Source organism: Solanum tuberosum, unplaced genomic scaffold, assembly GCF_000226075.1.
Source record: "Solanum tuberosum cultivar DM 1-3 516 R44 unplaced genomic scaffold, SolTub_3.0 scf00201, whole genome shotgun sequence".
Classification (NCBI taxonomy): domain Eukaryota; kingdom Viridiplantae; phylum Streptophyta; class Magnoliopsida; order Solanales; family Solanaceae; genus Solanum; species Solanum tuberosum.
The window spans coordinates 995,663-1,018,311 of record NW_006239126.1 but is presented as its reverse complement, the minus strand read 5'-3'; the positions used below and the strand labels follow the sequence as shown (position 1 = coordinate 1,018,311).

The 22,649-nt window shown below is 35.6% G+C and overlaps 3 protein-coding genes across 3 annotated transcripts; 2 read left to right on the top strand and 1 right to left on the bottom strand.

Moving 5' to 3' along the window:
- The first annotated feature begins 2,326 nt into the window (after positions 1–2,326).
- Positions 2,327–8,396, top strand: LOC102584198 (elongation factor G, chloroplastic). The gene is made up of 4 exons (XM_006355436.2): positions 2,327–2,715; positions 4,099–5,513; positions 5,775–6,287; positions 7,767–8,396. The coding sequence occupies exons 1-4, from the start codon at positions 2,448–2,450 to the stop codon at positions 7,932–7,934; spliced, it is 2,364 nt and encodes a 787-aa protein (XP_006355498.1). The 5' UTR covers positions 2,327–2,447; the 3' UTR covers positions 7,935–8,396.
- Positions 8,397–9,085: 689 nt separating this feature from the next.
- On the bottom strand, positions 9,086–14,230 carry LOC102583884 (hsp70-Hsp90 organizing protein 2-like). The gene is made up of 7 exons (XM_006355435.2): positions 13,163–14,230; positions 10,478–10,766; positions 10,322–10,407; positions 9,974–10,197; positions 9,698–9,764; positions 9,549–9,608; positions 9,086–9,454 (listed from the first exon to the last, which is right to left on the bottom strand). Exons 1-7 carry the CDS (start codon positions 14,060–14,062, stop codon positions 9,341–9,343), a joined length of 1,740 nt encoding a protein of 579 aa, XP_006355497.1. The 5' UTR covers positions 14,063–14,230; the 3' UTR covers positions 9,086–9,340.
- Positions 14,231–18,078: 3,848 nt separating this feature from the next.
- LOC102583556 (vacuolar-processing enzyme beta-isozyme) lies at positions 18,079–22,447 on the top strand. Its single transcript, XM_006355434.2, has 9 exons — positions 18,079–18,437; positions 19,165–19,329; positions 20,038–20,194; positions 20,274–20,359; positions 20,447–20,646; positions 20,849–20,897; positions 21,115–21,321; positions 21,769–21,975; positions 22,069–22,447. The coding sequence occupies exons 1-9, from the start codon at positions 18,204–18,206 to the stop codon at positions 22,246–22,248; spliced, it is 1,485 nt and encodes a 494-aa protein (XP_006355496.1). The 5' UTR covers positions 18,079–18,203; the 3' UTR covers positions 22,249–22,447.
- The last annotated feature ends 202 nt before the right edge of the window (positions 22,448–22,649 follow it).

Here is a 22,649-nt window from a genome sequence, read left to right as displayed (position 1 = left end):
AATAGCCACTCATTTCATTCATTTCAAATACCAAGGAAACAGCATTTTCACTACTAATTAGCTAGCCACATTCAATTGTTGAAGAGTGCTAATTATTAAGTTTGAAAAAATGTCTAAGTTTGGTGCATCCTCAATTGCCCTTGTTCTCACATTGAACATTCTTTTTTTCACTATGGTTAGTTCCACAAATGTCCCATGCCCACCACCCCCACACCCCAAACCCCACTACCCTACCCCTACCCCTACCCCCTCTACCCCCTCCACCCCATCATCAAAGGGTCAGTGCCCAAAGGACACACTAAAGCTAAATGCTTGTGCCGATTTATTGGGTGACTTATTGCACCTTGTTATTGGAAGTAGCCCAGCCAAGACTAAATGTTGCTCTTTAATTGAAGGACTTGTTGACCTTGATGCCGCTGTTTGCCTTTGCACTGCCCTTAAAGCCAATGTGTTGGGAATTAATCTAAATGTTCCACTTTCACTCAACTTGTTGCTCAACAACTGTGGCAAATATGCCCCAAAGAACTTCCAATGCAAATAAGTCAAATATGTAGTTTCTTTCTATGTGTTTGGTATTTTGTTATTTGTATGCTTGTACTACTAGTATATTTTTTACTCTATTTGGTTAGAAGGGAGGCTAGTAATTGCCCTTTTTAATTGTTGTTGTATCCAATTTTCATGAAATAAATGTCTTTCTTTTGAAGTTTATATGTAACATGTTTGTTCTGATCGTTCAAAAGAAAAAATAAAAAAATATGTAACATGTTTGATATAAGGACATGGAGAATCATATTGATGATGGGCTAAGATTTCTTCTTCTATGCATGTAGTATACTATGATCAGACGTTTAAATGAGTTTTGGACTAGAGTGACTTTGATGATGAGTTGATTTAGACTAGTCCAAGTAACAAAGTTGATCCATCATAAATCAATAGACTAAATAAACTCATCATGATCTAAGAATTTAAATATATAAATTTATACTCTGTGAAAAAAATATTTTTATTTTTATTTTTAGGCTAATTAAGGAAAAATTACTTAAATACACAACACTTCTTTACCTATTCTCAATATTTCCCTACTCTTTTACTAAAATACAAAAATCCCTTATTTTCCCCCAACAACTTAACCGGATACTTTATTAGTTTAAGTACCCGCCCGTTATTAATTAAAGTATCCGCGCTGCTATATTATGCATCCGTCCGTTAATTAAGTATCCGTGCTGCTAACAACTTAAATATTTAAGTATCCGCCCGTTATTAATTAAAGTATCCGCGCTGCTATATTATGCATCCGTCCGTTAATTAAGTATCCGTGCTGCTAACAACTTAAATATTTAAGTATCCGCCCGTTATTAATTAAAGTATCCGCGCTGCTATATTAAGTATCCACACTGCTATATTATGTATCCGAAAAACACTAAAAAAGGGATTTTTGGTAATTAATGAAAGAGTAGGGAAAGGAAGTAATTTCTTTCTTATACTCATTTGCCTAATTTTTACTAAAATTAAAGACATTACAGGTTTACTGCTAATGGGCTCTGTATCAAAAACATTGAGTCCTGAAAATTGTTGTTGAGTGCAATTAGGCCCATGAAAAATACAATTAGGCCTTATTTGCAATGAGACTAAGGTTTCATTAAGAATTCATTTGTGATTTTTGGGTCATATGCAGTTTTGCGTTCATTTTGATTTTTCTGTTCCTCTTAAAAAAGCTACAAATAAATTTACATAAACACAAAATAAACCAAATCTACATAAACACCAAATTAGACATGTTTCACTCTAGAACGAATAGCACAATCATATATAATTTGGTGGTTGGATTCAATATGATTTTTTATTCGTTTTCTTTATTAAAATCAAAATCAAATCAAATAAGGCCTTTAACTAGGTGTCTAGGTCTAGTTATTCTTATGAAAAAGCACATTTACACATATACTCAATATTGAAATTACTATTTAAATCTTAATCACAATATATAAAAATTAAAAGGTTAGTCACTCTATGACCAACATCAAGTATACAAAGTTGAAATTGCAACTAAGATCAAACTTTTGATCATCATACTTAATTTTGCTCGCAAAAGAATCCTAAACATATTATCGATAGCTGAAGTTTAAAGTAGCAATCTTTAATTTTATCAATATCTTAAGTTTTCCCAATAACACAACTTGATGTAAATGGATGTTGTGGATATTGTTCCATGTCTAACAAAACAATCTAAATCATACCAAATTACTAAAAATAAAGATTTTTTTTTTCTAGGCCTCAAAATATTATCCCATAGTCCAAAAATAACCTAAAAACCAAAGGTCTCAAAATGACCATATCACCAAAAGTTCTCACACCTCAAACTCTATTCATTATCTCCACTCCCTATCCAAACCAATATAAACCAGTACAAATACACACACACTAAACCAGAAAAACAGAGGAGAAAAAAAATGGCAGCAGAGTCAGTGACAAGAATGTCATCTGCTGCTTCTTCACTCTGTAACTTTAATGGGTCTCAAAGACCCGTACCCGTTTCCAACCGGGTCGCTTCTTCTCGGAGGAATCGATGTGTTAAACTACAGTCACTTGCTTCTGCTTCCATGTCTGAATTCTTTGGAAGCTCACGAGTGTTCTCTGTTAATGGTTCTAAAAGCTTAGGATTATCTCAGAAAACAAGAAAGAATGGATTTTCTGTTATTGCTATGGCTGCAGCTGAAGGTATCAAATTTCAATTCTTTTTATGCTAGAGTATCAAGATTTTCAGTTTATGGTGTGAATTTTAAATGGGTAACTTGTAAAGATAGATTAAATATTGGGGGGTTTAGTGGATAGGTTAGTTTCTTGAGTAAAAGGTCTTAGCTTTTCTGTCTTTGCTATGGCTGCTGCTGAAGAGGATCAATAATTTCAAATTTATAGTGTAAATTATAGTTGAGTAACTTGTAAAGATAACATTTGTTTGGTGGTGGGGTTAGTGGATAGGTTGGTTTCTTGGGTGAGAGGTGTTAGCTTTACTGTCTTAGCTATGGCCGCTGCTGAAGGTATCAAATTTTGCTTAGAGGATCAAAAATTTCAATTTTATGTGTAAATTATAAATGAGTAACTTGTAAAGATAAACATTTTTTGGGTGGTGGTGGGAGTGGATAGGTTGTTTTTTTTTTGGCAAGAGTTTTGCTTTTCTTGTTTTCATTGCTTTTATATTGAAAAGGTTAATGAAGATAGTATAAAGACCATGAGAGGCCAGGGTTGGGAACCTACATAGGCTAAAAAGCTTAGGTAATTTCAACAATCTACGTAAGTCCTTGTGAAAAGAGTTACCCAGAAACCATCTTGTGGATGTAGGTACCTAGTATTATAATTGAAATGGGCGCAAGTTGGCTCTCTACTGTTCAATAAATAAATGAATAGTATGATTAATGAATGGAATGGATACAAAATATTTATAAAGTTGACTCCTTCTAGGTTAGGATGATACACAATTGATTGATTGGAAGTGAGAAACTGAGATCATTTTATTTTATGTGATTGCCATAACTACTGATTTTTATAATGTGTAATGTAATTAGGATTGAGAACATAATAAATTGGAGAAACTAGGCTCGAGAATAGGAAGGTCTTTTTTGCGGGAGAACAAAAGAGGTTTGTTTTGAATATTCATGAACAGGTTGGAAAATGAAACAATTAATTTTGGATAGTGGAAAAGAAAATAAAGGTTGGAACTTTAGTATGGATAACTGTAATAATATAGTACTTAATCTTTGAAGGTGTCTATTTTGAGTTCTCTTGTGGATTTTCTTACTCGAATTTCAACTCTAGGGAATGGTGATTCCGCTGTTAAATGCATTTCAAGGAAAATAGCATTGAGCATTAAGAACTTATTTTGATGTTCATTTTCCCAAAAAAGGTCAATGATTAGAAACACCGTAGACACTTATTTTAGAGTTATGGTTTACCAACACTATGTCTTGGGAGATGAGTATATATTTTAGGTTAGTGTTGACTCGTAAGTCTGCTGACATAGATGTTATACAGGGTTCATTCGGTCTAGAGAGTGTATCATTCCTGGAACATAAACTCATGTGCTGCTCTTTTATTTATCTGCAGAGGAGAAGAGAACAGTTCCTTTGAAGGACTATCGCAATATAGGAATTATGGCTCATATAGATGCGGGGAAGACAACTACAACGGAACGTGTCCTTTACTATACTGGCAGAAACTATAAAATTGGTGAAGTGCATGAGGGAACTGCCACAATGGACTGGATGGAGCAAGAGCAAGAGAGGGGGATTACAATTACTTCTGCTGCTACTACCACCTTCTGGAACAAGCATCGTATCAACATTATTGATACTCCTGGTCACGTGGACTTCACTCTTGAAGTGGAGCGTGCCCTTAGGGTTTTAGATGGTGCCATATGCTTGTTTGACAGTGTTGCTGGTGTGGAACCTCAATCAGAAACTGTTTGGAGACAAGCTGATAAGTATGGAGTCCCAAGGATATGTTTCGTAAATAAGATGGATCGTCTTGGAGCTAATTTCTTCCGAACAAGAGACATGATAGTAACAAACTTGGGTGCTAAACCACTTGTAATTCAGATTCCAATTGGTGCAGAGGATACATTCAAAGGATTAGTTGATCTTGTGATGATGAAAGCTATTGTTTGGTCCGGAGAAGAATTAGGGGCAAAGTTTTCCTATGAGGACATTCCTGCTGATCTTCAAGAGCTAGCTGAGGAATATAGGGCACTGATGATTGAGACCGTAGTTGAATTGGATGATGATGTTATGGAGAAATACCTGGAAGGAGTTGAACCTGATGATGCAACCATCAAACAGTTGATCAGGAAGGGAACTATCTCTGGCAATTTTGTCCCTGTATTGTGTGGCTCTGCTTTCAAGAACAAGGGGGTTCAGCCACTTCTCGATGCAGTTGTGGATTATTTGCCTTCTCCAGTTGACGTGCCACCCATGAATGGAACCGACCCTGACAACCCCGAAGTGATCATTGAGAGGGCCCCAAGTGATGATGAACCATTTACTGGTTTGGCATTTAAGATCATGAATGACCCTTTTGTCGGGTCTCTCACATTTGTCAGGGTATATTCAGGAAAGCTTACTGCAGGATCATATGTATTGAATGCAAACAAAGGCAGGAAAGAGAGAATTGGCAGACTTCTGGAAATGCATGCTAACAGCAGAGAGGATGTAAAGACAGCGTTAACTGGTGATATTGTTGCTCTTGCTGGATTGAAAGATACAATTACAGGAGAGACATTGTCTGATCCCGAGAAGCCTGTTGTGCTTGAGCGCATGGATTTCCCAGATCCTGTTATAAAGGTTGCAATTGAACCTAAGACCAAAGCAGACATTGATAAGATGGCGCAAGGCTTAATAAAACTGGCTCAAGAGGATCCGTCTTTCCATTTTTCACGTGATGAGGAGGTTAACCAGACAGTTATCGAGGGAATGGGAGAATTACATCTTGAGATCATTGTAGATCGACTGAAAAGGGAATTTAAGGTATGTATCTGGAAACCCCTACAAAAACCCCCAAAAAGGAAAATAACCTATTTTTTCTCATATTATTATCAGAGGAATTGCCATTGCAGTTTCTAGTTACTTGCACTATTACTCTTATTTACTGCTTAATGTGATATATGCAAAATGCTTGTTTAACACACTCAGAAGCAGTTATTTTTGCATACCATTCTTATTTACAGTAAACGCCTTGTAGAACTGAAAGATTTCTTACATTTAGTAACATTGCTTATCAATTGACAGGTGGAAGCTAATGTTGGAGCTCCACAAGTAAACTACCGCGAGAGCATTTCCAGGAACGCAGAAGTGAAATACGTGCACAAGAAGCAGTCTGGTGGTTCAGGACAGTTTGCTGATATCACAGTAAGGTTTGAACCTATGGAAGCAGGCGGTGGATATGAATTCAAGAGTGAAATCAAGGGAGGTGCAGTGCCAAAAGAATATATTCCAGGTGTTATGAAGGGATTAGAAGAATGCATGAGTAACGGGGTACTGGCAGGCTTTCCCGTTGTTGATGTTCGTGCTGTGCTAGTAGATGGCTCTTACCATGATGTGGATTCAAGTGTTTTGGCATTCCAGCTGGCTGCTCGGGGAGCTTTTAGGGAAGGGATGAGAAAAGCTAGTCCACAATTGCTAGAACCCATAATGAAGGTTGAAGTAGTAACACCAGAAGAACATCTAGGAGATGTGATTGGTGACCTTAATTCAAGGAGAGGTCAAATCAACAGCTTTGGAGACAAACCGGGAGGTCTCAAGGTATGATCGTGGACTCCTTTCATCAATCTACTCATTATATCTATGCTTGCACCTACCTTCCAACTTCACTTTTTGTAGTGTTCACATAATAATCCAGCATGCATACAGTAGTAGTGCATGAATTAAGTGAATTTTTAAAAAAAGATACTACTCTCTCCGTCCCAATTTATGTGACACTTTCAAAATTTGAGATTCAAACGAGTCTTTCTTTGATTTTTTCAATGTCTTTTGGATATCTTGAATTATCAATTATTGTGACTTGTAGTACTTTTTACGTAGTTTAAATCTCAATATTTTCATTTAGACACTTAAACTCGGGCTAGTACCTATTGAACATCTACACTCTTTTAAAGATATTTCAATTAGACACATTTTGCTGACATGGCAAAGTATATGTCTTCCCCTCTCTTTGAGCGTGTTCAGTGCCTGGAGAAAAATTCTCTCTTTTTTCCATTTCTTCTTTTTCCACCGGTTTTGCTTGAATGTCGACCATCTCACCGGCAATTTTCAAGGCCGGTGGCGGGTTCCATGGCTGGCTTGTCAAACCCACTTCTCATTAGAAACACTTCCCAAAAAAACTTAAATCTAGTTTCTCCAATTCCAACACCACAAGATTCAGTTGCAATTTTCTCCAATAATTTTGAAGAAGAACAACCTGAGATTGGTTTCTTGGAATCCATGATCCCCTTTTCCTGCTTTCCCTCGGTTGCCGTTTTTGTCAGGTTTGAATCACTCATCCAATTCTTTAAAAAAAAAATCATTCGGGTTTTAATAAGCATTCAAAGCTCATGATTTGACCTGTTTTCTCCACAGAAATTACTTCTTAATGCTTGCTTTCTTAATTTTCTTTAGAAGTTCATTTCATGCTCTCTCATGGATAATTTCGGGTGAAGAATTTCATCCAGGTTTTTTGAAAAAAATCATGTCCAGATCTTCTTTAACATTTTTTTGTCTTGATGCATCACCTAAAGTTCATTGAATATTTTGAGGAACAGAGCTTTTTGTTTTTTTTCATTTTTTTCCTTATTATTTGGAATCAAAACGACATGCCGCTATCTCATTGGTTGCTTTTGCCATGTCCGTTGCATGTGAAATGCACTTCACACAAGCATATTTTTTGGTTGTCTCATAAAAATGTGTCTAATTGGAACACTTCTGGAAGAGTTTAGGTGTTCAATAGGTTCTAAACCGAGTTTATGTATCTAAATGGAAAAACTGGACAAGTTTAAGGGGGCGCTTATGTATTTACCCTTATTTTAACCTCCATATCCGTTCGGAGATTGTCATGTAAAGTTGGGACGGATGGTGTATCTTATGAAGATTCGTAAGATATGTAGCTTTATCAAATTTCAAAATGACCTCTAGTCTAGAGGTATCGTGACATGTCATATTTTACAATTGCGAAGAATAAGCATATGTTAAAATATGCATTTGATAAATTGTTGTTTCTTTCTGATGGATGTAATATAATTGGTGCAGGTGGTGGATGCTTTAGTTCCATTAGCAGAGATGTTCAATTACGTTAGTACCTTGCGAGGAATGACAAAGGGTCGTGCATCTTACGTTATGCAATTAGCCAAATTTGACGTTGTCCCTCAACACATTCAAAACCAGCTTGCCAAGAAGGAGGAAGCAGCAGCTGCTTAGTCTGTCATCTTCCAGATTTTGGATCCACAAACTTGAAAATAGGTATTTTTACTCGACGAAGATGTTAAGGCTTGCACAACATTCTTTTTGTACGTACCAGCATGAAACACCGATGGAGAATAGCTGATCTTTAGTTATACGTCTGAGTTTTTTCAGCCATTTGTGTATGTCGTTGAATTTATAAGCTGAGACTCCGAAGGGACGGAAGAAAGAAAGGACTAAATGTGTATACATGCATTTAAGATATCTCTGCATCCAAAGAAGCATCAATATTTTAGGGCAAGATTGAGTGTATCCTGATTTTGGGATTATCTTTCTTACTATAGAAACAAATATATGCTTTGTAACAATTTGATGCTCTTTATTGAGATCTTAGGTGTAACATCTGACGGTTTGAGTTGTTTATTTCACATTTGTTTTATGTTGCAATTCTATTTATAATATTGAGGTCCAAACTAAAGATCAGCTACAAAAGACTTTCCTAGACCTCGCGTTAAGCGGAAACTTAATTTATTGAACGGTCTTTTTTACAGTTGAAATTTTATTCTAAGAATGTTTTGAAAATTGAAACCAATCTTAAAGCGCGCACACAGTCGTCCTAACAGGAAAAACAGAGCTGCTGGACATTTTGTCTATGAAAATCAAATATTTTTCACTCTAATTAAAATTGTTTCAAATTGAGAATATTTAATATTTGGATGTACTTTTTAAGTATTGTTTATAGACCCTAATATCTGTAAATATTTTAGATTAGTGCTAAACTAAATAATTGTTCACGCAAGTAAAGTCTGTTTGTAAAGACATTGTAGAATCAATTAATATTAAGTGATATAGTTCCTTCGTTATCGCATTCTCTATCATAACCGTTTTGATACGTTACACAAGATTTGCATACACATTCGTTAATTTACAATATGTTATTGAAGCTAAATTGAAGATGTTGCGTTTGCTTATAATTTTTGCAAATATTATTTAGTTGCTTGAATATACTTTTCCCAAAACACATTAGTATAAACTTTGAAATAGAAATATTAGTACAAGCGGAAATAGTGTTTATGATGCCACTTAGGGAAAGTTGTATTTGAGATTTTGATGGCTACAATGATGTTGAAATATAGTGAAGTAACTTAAATAGGCAGGAAGCACAACAATTAAGACATAAACGCACCAACATTCCTTCCTTTCGGATCCTCGAAGAAAAACAAGATACAAAATTTTAACAGTTACCACAGAAGAAATAAAGGAAAAGAAGAGATGATGGAAAACCCAGACATTGTGCGACATTACACTTCGAAAGTGAATAAAAGGAGTTCATAATGAAGGAACAATTTTAAGTAAACAAAGGATGGAAAAAAATAATGGATAGTCCAAAGCTACTTTCCATGGTGAGTTGGAAGTATTGCTACTTATCTAACTTGCACAATTCCTGCATTAATCAATTTCTGGATCTTGTCCATGACAAGAGGGTTCTTCATATGATCTTGTGCAGCTTTTGGGTTCTCCTGGAAGTCACTTAGCACCTGCTCCAGAATACGAAATGCCCAAGTTAATCACACAATGATATTGGTATATGACAAGACAAACATAATGCTCTCAGGCAACCAAATATTTTACCTGTCTCATTACTGGGTCTGTAAGGATGTTCTGAATTTCTGGATCTTGCATCCCCTTAGCCTGATCAAAGAAATTGATTTACGAGTGTTAACCATCACCGATTATCTTTACCTGGAGCAAAACAAGATTATAATGCAAAGAAACAGTACCTGTCTTTCTTTGAGCTCCTCTGGAGTTAGATCTCCTCGGCTTGCCTTGTTTATTTGCTCAACACATCTGCAAAATGAATAGAGCATTTTTAAGTTGCAATAAGAACCATATTTTTCCATGTCTTCTTGAAAAAACAAGATAGGTGAAATGCAGAAAAAGAAGGAAAGTAAAACACAGATCAGACCATAAAAGGAAACCAATTTTAAGAATCATATACACCCTTAACAACTTAAAAGGAAGCAACTGACGAGATATGTGATTATAAATTCATATACCTCTTAACACCATCTAGGAGTTCCTGATTCTGAGGATCAAGCTTCAATCCTTCCTGGTAAGTTTTCAAAGCTTTTTCATACTCTTTCATGAAAAACTGAACGGCACCCTTCCTGGTGTAACCCTTTACGAATGTTGGATCGAGCTCAATGCACTTCTCAGCATCCTTGAGCCCCTCAGGTAATGCAGCTAACTTGGTGTAGCAGGCAGCACGGTTGCTATAAGCCTAACAAAAAACAAAGGAGAAAATACAAGCATCACTTGCAGTTACCAAGGATTGAGTCCTCAATAAAGGACAGGGAGAAGTTCTCAAGTCAAAAGAGGTTACAGAAGTTGGAGGAAGGCCATACCTTCGTATCGTTGGGATTCCTCTTTATGGATTCAGTATAATGTTTAACCGCCTCTGGATACTTCATCTCCTTGAAGAACTGATTTCCTGTAACATAGTGAAGAAAGTTAGCCACATAAGAGGAAAAACAACAAAGACAAGCCTTAGAAAGAACTACCTTTCTCACGCTCTTCATCTGCTATTTGTGGACTGAAATACTCTTGCTGCTCTAATTCCTTTTTCGCCTTCTCAGCTTCATTCAGTTTCTTAAGGGTATCCGGGTTGCGATGCTCGGTCAGAGCTTTCTGGAAAACCTCAATTGCAACTTCAAAATCCTTCGAACTTTTAGCCAACTTTGCCAAGGCAGTTCCCTTGCGAGTCAGAGCCCTTGCGATCATCTTATAGTCTGACCTTAGCTCTCGCCCCCTTTCAACAGCTGTGTCACAATCTTTGATGCATTCCTCATACTGAAATCAAGGCAAAAATCACATCAAAAAGTGAGTTCACAAGAGCAGAGAAATTATTCAGAAATTTCACAGGTAAATCATACCATCACAGGAAACAGATCGGAGTTCTGGAACTAGGCTCAAAATATTACACTTGCTATGGGTAAAGAAGAGGATACAGAAACCTGGGAGGCAATGGGGATGGGAACACAACTCATCACCATGTCTATCCCTCTAATGACCAAGTATCATGTCATGCAGTCACCAAAAATATCAAGGACATATAGGTAGAGTAAGTTGGCAAAGATTACCTCTCTACTCACCCCTCGGCTTTATATGCTATTTACTGGTCCTAAATGGAGACTAATTAGCAAAGGAAGTGGACTAACTCAAACCCTTTCCCTTAAACTTAACAGCTTGGAGGGTCAACTTTGGTGATTAATTATATTAGAAATTAGAAAAGGAAGCCGATGAACTCACAAACTTCCCCCTAAACTCAAGATTTTGTTGGTTAGTAACATCAATTCACTTCAGAATTCCTTTCATGGAATTTCTAAGAATTTTGCTTTTCTGGCCAGATGTATCTTCCTGACAAACCGGAGTGTACTCTTAATGCATGATCCACCCAAAAAGGCATGGCAGCAATGAGAAATTCCCATGCAAACAGCTAGATACCAGGACAGACACAGATCTCCCAGGAGAAGCCTATATACAGATTTCGTTAACCATAGAAGAGGAAGTGACTACTACCACCGCATAAGTGAAGATAGATACAGTTATTGAAGAGAGTAAGTTTGTAAAGCACGTAAAGAGACTACTGCCATGGTTAAACAATTTCTAAAGCAAAAAGTCACACATTTACTTCACAACCATCAGCAAACAACTCTAAGCTGCATCAATTATGGAAGGCTAGAATAAACGAAAAATCAAAAAAGAAAAGAATAAACATAATTTACAAATGACTGCGCATAAAGGTTACCAATATCCGTGTTTTAACTACATCTTCTGTAACATTTGGGCTTCTTCTAAGCACATTATATTCCCTTTTAAATAATGTGACACATCACTACTAACCCAGCACCAATTGGGCACCTAACATGTATATACATTGTGTAGAATTTTCAGGTTCATTAACAAGCAGATCTTCAATGAAGAGCACCACACACTCCATGCCTAACACAAGCTATGGAATCAATGCATTAGCACCTGTACTATCACCACTTCACAGCTGTTCATAGGTTTCAGAGAGACATACCATCTGGGGATTAATAGATCAGATTTTCCATTTAACATGGAAGACCTTTCACTAATTATTATGCTCTCCTAATATATTAGGAAAGACAACTCAGATAGGCAATTCTACCACAGCAGGAAAAAAACCAGAGACACCCTCTTCCACCACCCAAAAAAACAAAAAAGGAACAGATAGCAAAGAAGATCAGTAACCTGCTTTTGGATATAAAGGCTAGACGATTGACTGATAAAAAAAGAGTAGACAATTGATGAGAAATACTACTATAGCAATCTGCCAAGGGTGTAATAACAACCAACCAATTACCCAAACAAAAAATGAACACCTTGAGAAGAGAATATCACACACATGTTTGAACGCTTCTACACAAAGACATTATGTCCAGCATCATAAATCTGCCAATAAGCCAAATTCCATTTCCCTCTATGATACTCTGTGCCCTCTCGACTACAACATTTCTTATATGGAACCAAACTAAAACCTCACAACAAACCCCACAAACTTGGTTATAAATTGAAAAAAAGAATACCGAACTCACCAAGGAGTTACAGCACTACCAGATGGCCTTTTACCTAGGAGAAAAGTGAAATCCTTCTACCACATCAACTACGCTGATGATGAAATCAAATTCCCCCAAGCATGTCACCAAAAAAATGCATAAAGACGACAAACACACAAGTAGTAAAAGTTGATACTCCTTCCTCCATTCCAATTTATACAGCCTCTCTTCCGATTTTCAGGATCGTTGTCTATTTCAACATAATCTATACAACTTCCAAAAGCCAAAACTCATTAAACTATTGAAGTGCCATTTTTTAAACAACTCAAGCAGGACATGTACTATCCTACCACACAGCTAGATTCAAACCCTTGTCTACCATAAACTTCAGCTCAACTACGCTGAGCTAGGCTAACTCCGAAGTGCAATAATTCAAAAACTTCAACTTGTTTTGATCAAGTTAAAGACTAGATCAATTGTAGCAAGCAAGGATCATAAAAACAGATAAAGCGCGAACTAGGCAAGACAAGCAGACTTGTTTTTTTAAAAAAAAATTGAACTTTTAGCTTTACTACTACTATTACTATACCATGCAAGTCAAATTAACATCATATGCTCCTTATCTAGCCAAATAACATTAGGAGTATTAAGGTTTGGGGATAATACCTTTCCCATCTCCAAGTAGACCGCAGCACGGTTAGTAATGAAAGATATGTCTCCATCATCAAGCTCAATAGCCTTAGTGTAGTGCTGAATTGCAGTCTCAAAATCCTTCTTTTTGTAAGCAGCATTACCCGCCTCTTTCTCCTTCTGTGCTTTCGCTTTCTTCTCTTTAATTTCCTTCTCCTCCTCAGGCACTTCCATTGGCTCCGGCTCTGGTTCAGGCTCGGGACGCTTCTCCTCCTTCACATGCTCCGTCTCCGCTGGTCTCTTCCTCTCCGTCGAAGCTTCCGGCATCTCATCGTCCTCCTCCGGCATCCTAGTCGACAATTTCACACCTAACAAAACTCCAAGTGCTTGCATTACCCTCTGATCCTTCAAATAAAGGTTCAAATTACTCGGATTCTTCTGAATATCCTTCATCATGCTAACAAAATCAGGCTGTTGCAAATAACCCCTTGTACTCGCATCCGCAGTCAACTTAGTCCACATCTCCGGACCGGAAAACGCATCACCAAACGGGCTCGGCGGAGCCGCCGGACCACGAGATCGAGCCTGAGCTGATTGAACATCAGCAAGACCCGATTTTAAACCCTCATTATTTGGATCAATATCAAGCCCCTTCTTGTAAGCAGAAACCGCATCGTCGTAATGGTGAAGTCCAGAATGAGCGGCACCAAGACGAGAATACCCTTTCGCCCAATCGGGTTTCAGGTCAACTGTTTTCTGTGCATCGGATAAAGCATCGGAATATTTCCCTAATGAAGCGTATGCAGCAGATCGGTTAGAGTAAAGAACATGATTGGTGGGAGCAAGATTGATGGCTTCAGTGAAGTGGTTTATAGCGTCGGTGAAATTGCCGGCGGAGAAAGCGGCGTTACCTTTGGCCTTAGCTTCATCGGCCATGGCTGTTGATTTACAGGAATTTATTTGAAGAAATCTGAGGAAGAATTGTAGTGAAGAGAAGAAAGATTTGAGTTTTTAGGGATTTATAAAAGAGGGGTTTGTGTGGTAGTGGGGACTAGAGGGTTCTTGTAGGTTCTGCTTGAGGTTCTGGAAAGTTCTATGACGATTGGAGTTATTATTGGAATTTCTAGGGTTAACTTAGCTTTAATAGAAACGGAGGGATTCGTTTTTTTTTTTTTACAAGTTAAATTGGGAGAAGAATGAAACATAGATGGTAAGATTGGATACAATAAATTTTTGTGGTCGACCTTCTATTTTTGAATTCTAGAGAGTTTAGTGTATCTATTTTGTTTTTAAATATAATTTTTTTTATAAAAATATAATTACTTAATTTATATTGTAAAAAATACAGCTTAAAAATTTATATTACAAATCTTTAGGCTAAAACATAATGTGATATACAATAATATATATAGGTGTATAATAATATACAAATTTTTGATATGTTTTCTTAATAAAAATATTTAAAAACTTGAAACGTAATATTATACATCCAACATATATACATGGTATTTATACGTCTATATACAATAATATACAAATAAGAATTTTATCAAATTTCGTTGGTTGATTTCTCTCAAACGGTAAGATAGAATCTTTTGAAAATCTATGAAGACATAGATTTGACGATGATCATCCCTCATAGGTGAGACAACATGAATCATAACAAAATTTGATTGGATTTTTTAAAACAAAAATTACTGACACTTAGCTCTTGAATTTTTGCTATAATAATTGTGTTTGTAATTTGCGATTTTTTGAAGATACAAATAGATTTTCAATACGATTCTTGTTCAATTGGATTTGTATCTATCGTATGGCTCTAAGTTTGAAAATTTCAAGTCTTCAATTTCACTTGACACAATTTAAAGGGGTCGTTTGATAGAGTGTATTAACAAATATAATGCACACATTAATTCTATGCATTAGTTAACTTTGTTTGGTGCACTTTTTTATGCTATGTATAACTGATGCAAGACTCTATTGTGTATTAGAGAGTATATTACTAATACCATAGATTTCCAGGTATGAGTAAATTAATGCAAAAGGATTTATTACATGCATTAGCATGGTTAAAAACTCAATTACCCCTCAAAAGCAATTTTACATATTTCCACCATAATTATGGAGGAGATTTTTATAAGAAAACATTTTTATACGGTACATACTATTTGTATACACCAAACCAAATGATACATACGAAATAATCTATGCATAACTAATGCAAACATAACTAATACAATCATTATTTATGTATATATTACTAATACACTTTATTGAACATTATTTTTATACACTCTACCAAACGACCAAATCAAACAATATTGCAAAAAAATATTCTATGTATAACTAATATAAGCACTACTAATACAAACATTACAAATATATATTATTTTATATTATTTTTATACACTCTACCAGATGAACGATCAGACAAGTGTGTTAGGTGAAATTGAAGGCTTGAAATTTTTTAGAAGTTAGAAATACAGCTCCAAATCACCTAGGGGTTTGAAAGTGATGGTGCTTCCTCTTAGGGTGGCATGAGAGCCATTTTATTCCAATTGTGTGCATCAAGTACAAATATTATGATTACTATTACTACCTTGCCTCGTTAACTTGCAACAAACATGCGTAACATTGGTCACTCAACTTTAAATGTGGAGACATCCATAGCTATGGAATTGGTATAACATGTTTGCTAGTTGCTAGATATAATTTTAACAAGATCTAGACAAGGTCTCTTCAAACAAGAAATTTGTGCACCCAATAGCTCAATTTTTGGCTTTTTTTCTGTATTTATAATAATACTCTGATCGTTTCATATCAATAAATAATTATATAAAAACGTTTATGATCAAATCTAGATTTTTAAAGTTTTTCGATATTTATAATACCCTCTCTATTTTATTTTACTTAATTCTTATATTTAAAATACTTTTTTTCTTTTTACTTGTTTACTTTTTTACAAATCAAGAAAAAATTATCATTTTCTTTCAATATCCTCCTTAGTCCTTATCATTTAAAAACTATATAAAATGTTAGTGGTCAAATTTATATTTTTATAACATTTATTAATAAAATTAATCTAGGAAAATAAATTTCTAATATATAATAATTTCTTAAGAAGAGTGTCGAGTCAGTATAGGCAAACATATTTTCCTAAATATCGAATATATCCTAAGTTGAGCTATTTCTTGCGGAAATTGGCCTAAAGATGTGCTTAAAAGTAACAGTTATCAATGAAAAGTAGAAAATTACAAAACAAAATTAAGAAACAAGGCAACACAATGTGCATGCTCCTATCGTGAAATATTTTATGTGACTCACAAACTTGACGTGGTGAGGTCAAAAATTTCATTATGAATATTCAAGATTTAATATATGTATATGAAAAATAATTTTTGAGCTATATATTTTGTACAATTTTCTATATACATAGTATAATTTTTCGATGAATGATGTCCAACTGACCACCTTGAACTATGTACGACTACGTCATTGAGCATGCACATTGTGTTGAGTGATGAGCGAATAAAAAGAGATAATAGGTCTCATAGTGTAGTAACGGAGATAGAATTTTACTCAAGAAATATTAAAATATAAAGAAGTAAAATCACTTAAAAATAAAAAGAAGTACCAATAAGTAATATATATATATATTATATAAACAAATTATTTTTATCAAATTATATAGTATAATTTTTCAACGAAGTAATATCAGTCGACACCCCTCAAAGTGGCTCCGCCACTGCGACGACACTTGTCAAGAAGAAATACTCACACAATTTTTATTAATAGTGCCTCACCCAAAATAAAAATATTTCGAGTCACATGATACCTCATAGCACAATCTTAGAAGTTGTTTGAACCATTTTTGACTACTAACTTAAAATTTGAGAGATGTAACAGCTCATTTCATCGACATCAATGTTGTGTTGCACAAATATTTATACCAACATTGACAATAAAATGCTACAAGAGATTTAAGAAATTTACTGTTTTTTATTTAGTTGATATATATTATATGTAATAAAGACTGTTTTTCTTCTTCAATGAAAGACCTATATATATCTTCAAACTTTGTAATTTCAAAATGTTGTAGAGTAGTTTCAAGTCTTGCTTAGGCAAAACACACATGAAGCTCGAGTACTGAAACACTACCTTAGGAAGACCAACAAGCTAACAAGCATTAATGGTACAATTTACAAATAAATGGATTCAACTAGTTTCTCAATTTGATTCATCTAGCCCTAAATCCCTTATATTTTAATAAAATAATGACTTACAAATATAGTACCATTATTAATACAATAATATATAGTACAGTGTTTGTTTTCAATAGATTTTAGGCCTAAAGTACATGTTTTGTCAAGGAGATATTCGATGATAGTTGGTGACATTGCTAATTGTAGCGGTGGTTGTTGATGTGGAGGATCGACGGCGATGGTGTAGTGGTGGTGAATGTAGCGATATGACTATAATTATCTTTACTGTAGTAGCGACGAATAATAATGATTAAAAGTGTGATGATGGTTGTCAGTAATGATTGTGATGATAGAGGTGGTTGATAATGGTGACTGTAATTATGATGACAAAAAGTAATTCTCCATAATACTAACTAATAATCATAAAAATAGTAATAATAAAAAAAATCCACACAAAAATAATGTTAATGATATTAAGATTTTATTCAAAATTTTAATGATGAAGACTTATTCAAATCAAATATGACTTTTTTTTCATTAATAATAACATAAATAAAATACACTCAGTAACCTAACAAATGAGGTCTAAATTGGGATTAACAACAGTGAGATTAGTATTAGTAATGTTGAAATTAGTTGGTAACGCAGAAATTAGAATGCAAAGATTAACAAAATATGAAATCCTGCTTTCATGTTGTTGTACACCAACACCTGGTATTATTGGTTCCACGTGAGTTGATAGGTGTCACACTCTGCTTCTGCATGTATACACACACCGCCACATACATAATAAAACCCAATACTTCACTAATTCTCAGCTCCTCTGTTTCTTCACCTTTTTTTCAATCAACAAAATTTGAGTTTTTATTGTTTTGATGGGGTCCTGTAATTTTACAGTATGTGTAACCTTGATGTTGTTGGTTATGGTGGGGGCTATTTCTTTTGAACCAAAAATTGATACAAGGATAGGTAGGGCCCACCGCTTGTGGGACCCTTTGATACGGTCGCCGGTAGATCGTGATGATGATGAAATGGAGGAAGACGGTGGCGGCGTGCGGTGGGCGGTTCTTGTGGCTGGTTCAAATGGGTACGGAAATTATCGGCATCAGGTAATTTATGATCATGAACACCTCTCACATGCAGATTCTACAATAGAAAAATTGCTAATTTTGAGACCAAAAGTGTGGCAATTTTCGTGTTCCGTTGTTCGAATTATATAAGTGTGTTTTCACTATTGTGATTGGAAGAAAATTGACATTAGTATTTAGAAAAAATGAATCTGTTTTATGTCTAGTTTGGATGTTAATCTAATTAATAGACTTTTTGGCCACTATTTTGGTGAGTCGAAAATGCTTTTTCTTTGAAGTGTTTGATCAAAGCTTATAGAAGCAAATCAGGCGTTTTTTTGAGTAGTAGCAGAAACTGTTTTTCAAAAGCACCAAAACAACTTTATGAAGAAAGGCACTTCTCGAAAATTGGGCCAAGCACACAGTGATGTTCTATTGGTTGAAGTGTTTCCCAACTTAATTAATCAGACACATGGAAAATTGCGCGAGATGCATGCATCCTACCGGTCAAATCATGTGAGATTTGCAGGGTAGGATGCGTGCATCTAGTTGTTTAACTTTATGATAGTGTAAGTGTCTACTTGTATGCATGTTGAAGGGCATAGATGTCAGCTGAATTGATGATATATAGCAAACTCTGCTTGTTTAATGCAAATTGGAAATTGGTATGTATTTCGTTGGATAGTGATGTTGCTGCCATTACTAATCAAGTTTAGGCTTTCGCGATTTATTCTGCTAATTGGTTTGAAGTTATATGGGGTGAATGCAGGCAGATGTATGTCATGCTTACCAAATCTTGAAAAGAGGAGGATTGAAAGATGAGAACATAGTAGTATTCATGTACGATGACATTGCCAAGAGCGAGTTGAATCCTAGACCAGGAGTAATAATCAATCATCCAAATGGTAGTGATGTCTATGCCGGTGTGCCTAAGGTAATAACCAAATGTTATATCTTATTGTTGTATCCTTTCATACATAGTGCATATGCTCTTAATTTTAACCGAAGTCCCAAATGTAATTTGACAACTTCCCAAATGTAAGATCTTCTGTCATGTCGTAGCATATGTGATTAGTCATAACATTTCATTTCTCCATTGAAAAATGTTGTGCCTCTAGTTCCTTTGAGGTTCTTTAGTAGAACACTGAACCTCAAATTAGAAATATAGCTCTACTAGGAGATGCAGAGGCTGTGAACTGCTTAGATAATTTGATACCCTAGACTTGAATATGGTATATATGATACCTTTATTTGGGAGTATGAATCAACGAACTATCGGGGAACTCGTGTTTTTTTTTCCCTATATGACACAGTAATGAGATTCTTTAATCGGTACCAGTCTAGTAGGCGAAGTGAAACTTTTTTTTGGACTTTTACCAAATCGAATTGGTTAGTATGTACTTCGTCTATGATTTTAGTTTCTTGATCAAAGCTAATTATACTACGAAGCTTATCTTGGTACGTGATAGGAGCAAATTGAAATGTGGAAACACAAGATAGGTGGTGAACTATTTTAGAAAAATATGGAGCTTGTTTCTTGTACTTCTGCATTATTTTGCGGAGTTGATTAATTTTGAAGGGTACATTCGTCTCTTTCTTTTAGCAAGCAGTAATCTCACACTTGATAAGATGATTATGGTAGGACTATACCGGTGAGCACGTCACTGCAGCAAACTTGTATGCCGTGCTTCTTGGTGATAAAAGTGCCGTGAAAGGTGGAAGTGGGAAGGTCGTCAATAGTGGACCGAATGACAGAATATTTTTGTATTACTCCGATCATGGTGGTCCAGGGGTGCTTGGTGAGTCTGTAATTATACTTGATTTGCAGCTATTAACAATGGAATACATTTTGATACTAGGAGTTTATCTTTGTTTCAGGAATGCCCAACATGCCTTACCTTTATGGCAAAGATTTAATTGAGGTGTTGAAGAAAAAATACGCAGCTGGGACCTACAAAGAGATGGTAAAAACTGCAATATATTTTACATATATATAAACTTGATAGTTCCATTTCCTATCAGAATTATTTAGTATGTTGTGCTTTATGCAGGTCCTGTATATTGAAGCTTGTGAGAGCGGTAGTGTGTTCGAGGGGTTAATGCCTGAAAACTTGAACATTTATGTGACGACAGCCTCAAACGCTGAAGAAAGCAGTTGGGGGACGTATTGCCCAGGAATGGATCCTCCACCTCCATCAGAATATATCACATGTTTGGGAGACTTGTATAGTGTTGCATGGATGGAGGACAGGTAATGCAAACTAAACGATTGCTTGATTGATAAGTAGTAATATTTGGGAAATTATAGTTATAAAACCAATTTGTCCACGCGTGTTATACTAAAAAAATTAAGCAAGCTAATGGTTTACATGGTGGTTCAAGGGTAAAGCAAGCTTATCAAGTGTTACTCTGCTGGTTTGCTGATGATTACTCAATGTTTAACTTGTTTTCAGCGAGTCTCATAACCTGAAGAAGGAAACAATAAAACAGCAATACGAGAAGGTGAATAAACCAAGACTTTTATTTGGCGCATCTAATATATTCTTATGAGCTATGTTGTTCGAACTTTTCAAATATGTGTCTCACCCATTTCAGACCTCCAAAGTGCACTATTTTTGGACTATACGAAACTCATCCGATGGCATTATTGAGGAGTCCGAGCAACGTAGTTTGTGAGGAGTCGTCGTCATTGAATTTTAATGCTATATTGTGATTGTAGGTGAAGGAAAGAACTTCCAACTCCAACAACTATAATGCTGGATCTCATGTTATGGAATATGGAAGCAAAGAAATTAAGCCCGAGAAAGTTTACTTGTACCAAGGATTTGACCCTGCCACCGTGAATCTTCCTGCGAACAAGATTGATTTCGCACGATTGGAGGTGGTCAATCAGAGGGATGCTGATCTTCTCTTCTTATGGGAAAGAGTAAGTTTTGAATATCTTTGTATAATAATTGAGTAATTTCATTATACATTCGAGTAGGAGAGGGATTAAAACTCATCAAAGTAGAAATGTTTGGTCAGTCATATAGAGTGGGATGGAGAGGTACAAGTTTGTCTAGTGACTACAGTTACATTTATGTTTTGTTTTATCCGATGACCGTTCTTCAAGTGGAAGCATTCTTTTGTATGGCAGCTCACTAGTTCCCTGATATTTTTATGTTAAATCCAGATTATAAGATTAGCCTACACTTTTTATTGAACTAGAGCTTGAATTGGAATTTGAACGCTACGAATTCACCTGTGGGATATTGTTCGAATTTAGAAACCCCCACCCCAAAATTTGAAATACTATGAGCACCCGTTTTATAGTTCTGCTTGGTGGTATATCATTTTGATTTGGTCTTGGTACATGTTTTCTTGGTCTATACAGTATAAGAAGCTGGAAGACAATTCACTCGAGAAGGCCAAGCTTCGGAAAGAGATTACTGAGACACTGCAGCATAGGCAACATCTTGATGGGAGCATAGATGCAGTTGGAGTGTTTCTTTTCGGTCCAATAAAGGGTGGTTCTGTTCTCAGCTCTGTCCGAAAACCTGGTCTACCTCTCGTCGATGATTGGGAATGCCTAAAATCAACGGTAAAATAATCTGATCCAAGTGTAGTAAATGTTTGTTAAATTCAATGACTTTGGAATTCCTGAAGACATACTTGATATTGTTTTTCTTGCCAGGTTCGCCTTTTCGAGGCACATTGTGGTTCGCTGGCACAATATGGCATGAAACACATGAGAGCATTTGCAAACATTTGCAACAATGGTATCTCCAGAGATGCTATGGAGGAAGCATTTATGGCTGCTTGCAATGGACATACAGAGGAGTATAGCGCTGCGAACCGAGGCTTTAGCGCTTGATGATGACTCAAGAGTAGTCTTGTTTTTATCATACAGACTGCACAAGAGTTGCCTAGCTACAACAAAATATGTTTGTAAGATTGTAATTTAGGTCACTATATGCTCTTCCTTTTGAGTTAGTTATGTACACCAACTCCTGTACAATAGCACTCTTCGATGCTAGTCATATAATAATGCTCTGGTCGTTGGGTAATGTCGTCAATTCCGTCCGTCTATATCGAATTTAACTAATGTGAAAAGAAATTTAAAGGTTTTTTTTAGCTACTTGAAACAATCAAAAAATCAATTTTATGAAATTCAACGTCACATTTTTTTTCTTTATTGGTCCAAAAGTCCCCCTTTTGACTTGTTCTAATGAAACTGATTTTTTTCTTCTTGGACCATAATAAGAGAACTTCCCT